Here is a 7,687-nt window from a genome sequence, read left to right on the forward strand (position 1 = left end):
TGCAAAATACATTTTCATTAATTAACACTATTCTCTTATTTATTTTAATTAATAATTCTAAAAAATTCAATTCAATTATTTTTTCGTTAATTTTTTATTGAAAATAAAATACTCATTTTTTAATTTAAAAAATAATTTACAATTTTATAAAAATTTATTTGAATTTTTGTTCAATAATCGGAAATTGAATCCTATATAATTTTTGGCGTGGGAAATGATGACAATCCGGTGACACGCTTTTACAGTGCTCATAGTTCTCATAAATTAATACTTGCAAAGGAAATAGCATCCATTAAAAAAAAAACAAAAAGGAACAGTGTACTGCTGGAGCTCGCGTATTTCATTTTCTTCTTATTCCTCCTTCAATCCAATCTGAGGAATCTAATGGCATCGCGAGACAAGAAACCAGCCAAACCATCCACCAGTCGCACCGGGGGTATTCGAACTCTTTCCGATCTAAACAGGCACGCTGGCCCCGATCCCGACAGCGATGATGAGACTACTCAAGAATACTATGCCGGTGGCGAGAAGAGGTCCATTCTTTTTTTTTATGCTCTAAATTCCTTTTCATGTTTTATATATCCGCTCTTTTGTTTTAAATTAGTGCCAATTTCATTATTTGATTTGGGATTTAATTGATTATTTTTTAGTATTGATGGGAAAGGGAAAGACACAGAGAAAGAGAGAGAGGTTCAAAGGCACGATGTCATCAATTTTGTTGACTTTTTGGTGTTGATAAAAATTTGAGGATATTGAAGTTGAACGGAGAGCAGTTTTGAAAGGAAATAAACGGCGATTTTATCCAAAAGGGACAGGCTCTTGAATTGACGTTAATTTTGAAATTGTGGGTGCAATATTCCTAGGCAAGCTAGTGTTAGCATGGGCTATTAGATTTCTATCACTTGACAGGTTGGAGGAAATAGCGTTTGAGGTGGTGGAGAGTTGCTTTAAGAGTTCTTGGATAGGTCTGAATTATGTGGTATGGTGGTAAGCTGAATTTACTTTATCTCTCGTCTGTGAATGGATATGGAAGCTACGGTGCTTTTGAAGACCCAATTATTAGGTAATGTAAATTGGAGTTGGATAATTGGAGATAAGGGACTATGTGCAATCTAGATAACAGTTTGGAATGGGACTCAGACTGGTATTCTGTTAAGGTTTAGGATCAATGAATAAGCTTGGCTGCTCTTTGGTGCACTGTTAAATTTTTATTTACCTTTAAATTGTTAACTTTATATGCTGCTTTCTCATCATAATTTCATATTTTGATGTCGAGTTTTATATTTCAGGGCATGTTCACAGTTTGGGCAGTTTTTATTAAATCTCAAGATTGCCTTTCTAAATTTTATGGAGCTAAGGAGTTTGTGGTTGATCCTTAATTTCATGTTAGTTGTTGTATCAGTTATTGTCTAAAAGAGAAAATTGTGTCTCTGATGCAGTTGTTTCCAACTCTGGAAAAAGGGGAAAAAAGATGGTTATACTTTGTGCTTTATATTTCCTCAGTAACTCTGTTGCAATGCATAAGTTAAGGTTGTTGTGAAGCATCAACGGAAATCAAGTGTTAAATTATGTGCATTTGTAAATTGTGATGGCACACTGCTTGTAGCAATTAACATCACTTATTACAATTTGCTTAGCCACATATGAGAAATGTCAAGTTTAATTGCAGTACCTGATATTTGTGCAATTTTCTGTCACATGTACTTGATTGGGTGGAGATTATTTTCTTATCTATATTTCTATCGTTAATCTATATATTCTTGACTTGATGATCCTGACCATTCTTTCATGTTTTCAATATTCTTTGGAAACTAACTTATTAATAAGGGCTTACACTTGTAATGGCAGTGGTATGCTTGTTCAAGATCCTTCAAAAGCTAATGATGTGGATGCTATTTTCAATCAAGCTAGGCAATTGGGAGCTGTTGAAGGTCCCCTTGATCAATTTCCACCATCTTCAAGCTCAAGAAGCTTTACTGGAACTGGTAGATTACTCTCAGGGGAAACTGTACCATCTGCTCCTCAGCAACCTGAGGCTGTGATTCACAATATTGTATTCTGGACCAATGGTTTCACTGTAAATGATGGCCCTTTGAGGAGATTGGATGATCCAGAAAATGCATCTTTCTTAGAGGTACATGGATTTTAGTTTTAATGAAGGGAAAATGAAATATTTTTATAGGGGAAACAAAAGAAAACAAAAAACATAATTTGGATTTGTGTAGTGGAGCTAGGCAAGTTATGTTGTTTACTTGTGCTGTCATTTGCCGCACCCATCAGAAAAATGTAAAAAGTGAGCCTTAAAGGGGCACCCAGGTTGACATTTCCTTTTTTTTTTTTGCCAATTTAACAATGAGTCTAATTATCTAAGAAACAAATTTGTAGATTTCAAGCTGACATTTGTTTTCTGCATTCTCTACCTATTCTTCCTAATTTCTCTCTATTTTCTTCTTGTAACCCTACTTTTAGGGTTTATAATCCTAGCACATTCTTTTATTGTTGACTTGATAAACAGTTCAACACACAAGTGACAAGGGTTGTTGCTTATTGCACATGTTTTCTGCTCCCCCATTATTTTCTTCACTATACTGTTAACGTGTGATATTGCTATATTTTATTGCATCTCTGTTGCAGAGCATCAAAATGTCTGAATGCCCGAAGGAGCTTGAGCCTGCAGATAGAAGGTCCTCAGTTCACGTCAACTTGATTAGAAGGGATGAGCAGTGTCCAGTAAGTCTCTCTATTATACCTAACTTATTGCTTTGCAGTCCTACCAAAATAACTAAACTGATTTTAGACTTTACAAATTCCAGAGGATCCATTCAGTTATAAAATAGTTCCATCAAGTCATCGTTCTAGTTGACAGTGCTTTGTTTATTTTATTTTATTTGAATGCACGTGTGCTGCTCAACATTCAAAGGATATTGCTACTTGAAGGGTATCAATGCTCATTAAATTGTTTTCTTGCAGGTACCAGAGAAGAAGCGCCATGTTCCATTTCAGGGCGTGGGAAGAACTCTAGGTAGCAGCAGTACTCCACCAGCAACTGAACCAACAGTTGATTCATCTCCTCTCAACAATGCTCCAAACCCATCCAGCATCCTGGTTGTGGACGACAAATTGCCATCGACTTCTATTCAGCTTAGATTGGCGGATGGGACCCGGATGATTGCTCACTTCAATAACCACCATACTGTGAATGACATTCGAGCTTTCATTAATGAATCTAGACCTGGAGGTGCTCAGAATTATCAACTGCAGCTGATGGGATTTCCTCCCAAGGTTCTTACAGATCCAACTCAAACAATAGAGCAAGCAGGGCTAGCCAATTCGGTCATTATTCAGAAATTCTAGTCAAGCTGGATAAAAGGTCATACGCTTTTGCAAGTGATTACTGGGTTGCTTATTGTACCAAGCAAACCAATTCTATGGAGATAAGGAACCCAATCTCTATTTCCATTTCCTATATGTTAAAAGTAGATTTTGGTGGCTGGTTGAGTAATCCGAATTCAATTTCGTCATTTACATCCATATTCTGCACCAATTGTTGCCTAAGTTGTTTCGAACATATTTAGCGTCCTTGACATTTTGCTGCTGGGACTCGGAGTAGGTTAAACAAAGTCTCTTGCATGTGGGAAGGACGATTGCGGCTGGAAATTTTTTTTTGGCTTGAATGATTGTATGGTGTTGTAAAAGCTTCTTTGCTAGAAAAAAGTAAGGGTAATTGTAAAATTCATTTTAATGGCCCTTGAGCAGCAGTATCTTAAGCCCACTTCGCGAGGGTAACTCTCTCTTTTGCGTCTGGGCGACTCTAGTCTTTGGGCCACATTGATTGTTTGTGCGATACATGCATAAATATAGAAGACCGAAATAATTGTCATCTCCATTAGCATTCATCGTACAAATAAGAACATTTTGGCAAGGATCACAAGCATAGAAAGCCTGAAATCAAAATGGGGAGTTGAGGCTTTGCATGGAGGCTCGCATTTGAAATTATTTTTGATTTACAGAATGCTCAGGCATCTTTGCAGTGTAGCAAACTGATAAACGCGTTACGCATCCAGATTCCAAACTGGCGAGGCGTGTAATGTGCTCTTTAAATAGGGTTGGCTGAGGATTGACCAAGCCCCTCGATCTCTTCCCCTGCCCCCTTCCGCCTCTAAACCCTGTTGGCAAGTGCTATCCAGCCCCACATGAGAGCTAACCTCAAACCATAAATGGGTTCCCAAATATCAAAGGCTTAATAATGGACGATTTATTTATAGAAAAAGAAAGTGCAACTACAAAAGGAAAAGGAATATAAAGGAGTCATGTCAAACACACAAAAGCGACCAATTAGAGATGAGGGTTAAAGCAGTTATCTGTACCTTTGCAACATTGAACAGATCTCTCTCTTTTATTTTGAGTGAGATCAAATAATAGAATAGCCCATATTTGGTTATGAACAAATAAATTTGAATGGGTTGGAGAGCAATACCCCACCATGCCATTTTATTCAAAGATGTGTAAGGTGATAATGAATCTAGAAGTTGACTATGCTCTTTTAATAATAATCATATATTAATTATGGTGTATTTGGCTGTACTGTTTGCCAACTCTAACTAGTAGTTAAGTTGAGCTTAAAGTAGCTCTGTGTCAAAATCATTAGGATTTAGACTTGCTTTAATGATCATACTTCATGTTTAAACTTGATATACCTGAGATCCGGTGAGGTTAGGAAGCGATGGCACGTGGTTGAAGGGTTTGATTTACGGAAAAATTAATGGATCTGATTAGATAGTTGAAAATCGATTGTGGATTGGTCTGGTTATTTCAACTTTTGGGAGGTTGAGGGCTTCTAGGGTCTTGGTTTTTTTTTTTTTGTCCCCCACATGATCACCGTTTTAGGGCATTCTAACGGATTGTCCTATCGAATGCGACGGTGGAGTGTTGTGGAAAAAATGTCAGGCGGCTCATTTACGGCAAGCAATCGGCTAATAAATGCTGAGTCGCTTCGCCCATACCCAGTCCATCACTCATGTCTTATCTGTCAGTCCTACTGTGCGCACAATTATGACCCTATTGGGAATCTGCGTATCTTAGAGAGGTCGGTCTGCTTGCTCTAAGTATGGGTGAAGTTGGAGATGTAAGAGATCTGACCTATATTCTATGACGAGTGGTCCTTCCGCAAGGTAGTCAGACCGGACATGCTGATGTGGATCCTTCCTCCTTCTTGTACATGCATCACGATCTCAAGAGATCCATCATTATTATATTATCAGATGTTCTTTCGCTTCCCCGAGGGTTATTTATGACGATTGGAGGAGCAATTTGAAATCGGTGCTTTCATTGTCAAATGTATATCCATTAACACCTTTTAATTCACAAGGCATTGTCATAAGTATGCGTGACATGCATACACATCATTCTAGAGGCATTTTGATAACCGCTGCCGTTTAGATTTCCGAAACGCAATTTTTTGAAAGCTCATAAATGCTTAGCCTGGGGTATAAAATCAAGCCTTCATCTTCATTTTCTTACTTTCGATATTCTTGTTGTTCTTGCTGCTCTTGCTACCTCTGTTCGCTATTTCTTAAAGTTCCTTTCACTTTTTCATTTTTCTTTCAAGTTTTTTGAATTTCAAGTACACACTTTTTTTTCAATGGCCCCTCTGTCATTCCTTCGGATCGAAAAAATTATTTCTAGGGTAACTCCTACTTCTCTCTGAAAAACTTTCTATCGATCATTCCTTTCCATGAAGACCCATTACATTCGGGCTCTGCATCTAAACGAATAGATTGCTCTATTTTCTTGGCCTCCTCCTCGTGACCTAGTGGATGCCCAATCGGAGAGGAGGCTTTTTTTTATTTAAAACAGATTGACTACGGTCTTTCTTTTTCCTTTTTCGAGTTTGTCTATTCTATTTTTAGGTTTTATCGAGTCACTCTTTGCATCCTAACCCCGAATTCAATTTTGTTCATGAGTGCCTTTGAGGCAATGTATCGGGACTGGGTTTTGCCCCTTCTTTAAATTTGTTTAGGGCTTTTTTCAAAATTTTAAAGGTTAATAATGGATTCTTGAGTTTCTGTGGCCGGAGTGGTTTGGCCATTTTCACTGGCCACAAGGATTCCATCAAGCATTGGGTGGACAGTTTTGAGATAGTCGGAGCCAAAGGGGCTTTGACTGGGGTTTAGAGCTAGGATGGGTCCGTGGACACCTTTTGCAATACTTTCCCTTTCTTTCTAAGTGGGAGCAGTTGTATTTTACTCAGATCTCTTCCTTTTCCTTTAAATATGATGTTTTTAAGTGTTTGAATATCCGCCCGAGGAAGGGGTGTTATACTGCTGGTATATGACTATTCCTTTATTTCTGCTTCTCTGTCGATTTCACTGCTTTGTGCTTTTACTTGTTCTGATGTTTTTGCAGCTTCTACCGTTTCGATGGAGGACATTTCGACTCCCTAGAATTTTTTGCTCAACTGTGATGCTATTCGGCAAGCTATGGAGTCTTTCAAGACTCGGAAGACTATGGATGTAGTCACTGAGATGTTATGAGTGGAGCCCATGCCAACTCAGGTTGTGCCTCCTCTGCCTCCCACTAATGCCAGTATGGAGTTGGCTTTGGTCGGTTTCAATCAGACTAATGTTGTTCCTGCGATTGTTAAGGACGCCCTTGTTCTTGGAGAAATTTTGGAGGTTGCTATAGTGAGGGTAATGATCAGCCCGAACAGGTCTTTTCCTACTGAAGAGGTAGGGGGAGGCTTGAAATGGAAGAATTTTTATCTCGCTTAAGAGTCGCCCACCACTAAGATGACAGGAAAAAAGACGACTGATGAACGAATCTGAGCTGATCTCCTTTCAGAAGGAGACTTCATCTTCCTCCAATCTAAGAAAGCCCTCCTCGGATAAAGCAGGCAAGGGCAAAGGCAAGGGCAAGGGTAAAGACGGCCAGACTCAAGAGATTAATGAAGGGCTACCTACTTGTAACACCCGGCTAGACTCCGGTATCGAAATTCCTACCGTCCGGTGGAATCTCGGATGTCGGAAACTTCTAGAAGGGTGAAAGCATGTTTTTATGAAATGTTTTCATGTTTTTAATGTTTTTAAGTACAAAATTAAATGAGTTTTGCATGAGTAATCCTTTGAGGAAAACCCAGGTTCGGCCGCCGAAAGTCAAGTTCGGCCGCCGAACATGCATGCGTTTTGGAGGCACGTTAGGCCCCCGAAAGCATGAGTGAGGGGAGTGCAGGTTCGGCCGCCGAACCTCATGTTCGGCCGCCGAACATTGCATGGATGCGGAGGCACATTCGGCCCCCGAACGTGGCCTGGCCAGCCACTATAAAAGGGTCCCTTTGGTCCGCACGGGCGAACTTTTTCTCCCCCATTGTCGGCCAAGGTGAGTCTCCACCGCTCCTCCCTCAATCTTGAGTGTTTTCTTTAGATCTTTCATGGTTTTCACGGGTTTTAACTTCTATTTTGAAGATTTTCAAAGTTTTGAGCAAGTTTTGAGCTTGGAGACCCAAGGAGCTAAATCTCTCCCAACTCCAAGTTAGATCGCCTCTACTCTCGATCTTCAAGAGGTAAGAGTCGATTTCTGAGTTACATTATGTTTTAAACAAGTTTTATGCAAGATTTATGGGTAGAAATGCATGTTAGGGTATATGTTGAACTTATGGGTCTTTGATGCTTTGATGAACAATGTATGTTGG

General features: G+C 39.2%; 1 protein-coding gene across 1 annotated transcript; it reads left to right on the top strand.

Annotated features, from left to right (window-relative positions):
- The first annotated feature begins 281 nt into the window (after positions 1–281).
- On the top strand, positions 282–3,742 carry LOC110605480 (plant UBX domain-containing protein 4). Its single transcript, XM_021744075.2, has 4 exons — positions 282–533; positions 1,849–2,134; positions 2,635–2,730; positions 2,971–3,742. Exons 1-4 carry the CDS (start codon positions 385–387, stop codon positions 3,352–3,354), a joined length of 915 nt encoding a protein of 304 aa, XP_021599767.1. The 5' UTR covers positions 282–384; the 3' UTR covers positions 3,355–3,742.
- The last annotated feature ends 3,945 nt before the right edge of the window (positions 3,743–7,687 follow it).

This window comes from Manihot esculenta, chromosome 17, assembly GCF_001659605.2.
Source record: "Manihot esculenta cultivar AM560-2 chromosome 17, M.esculenta_v8, whole genome shotgun sequence".
NCBI lineage: Eukaryota > Viridiplantae > Streptophyta > Magnoliopsida > Malpighiales > Euphorbiaceae > Manihot > Manihot esculenta.

What these genes read in the sequence shown, in the direction of transcription:
- LOC110605480 (XM_021744075.2), top strand. Translation starts at nt 385, where the DNA reads ATGGCATCGCGAGACAAGAAACCAGCCAAACCATCCACCAGTCGCACC. An exon ending in TATGCCGGTGGCGAGAAGAG is followed by an intron (nt 534 to 1,848) that starts GTCCATTCTTTT and finishes TTGTAATGGCAG; the next exon opens with TGGTATGCTTGTTCAAGATC. An exon ending in AAAATGCATCTTTCTTAGAG is followed by an intron (nt 2,135 to 2,634) that starts GTACATGGATTT and finishes TCTCTGTTGCAG; the next exon opens with AGCATCAAAATGTCTGAATG.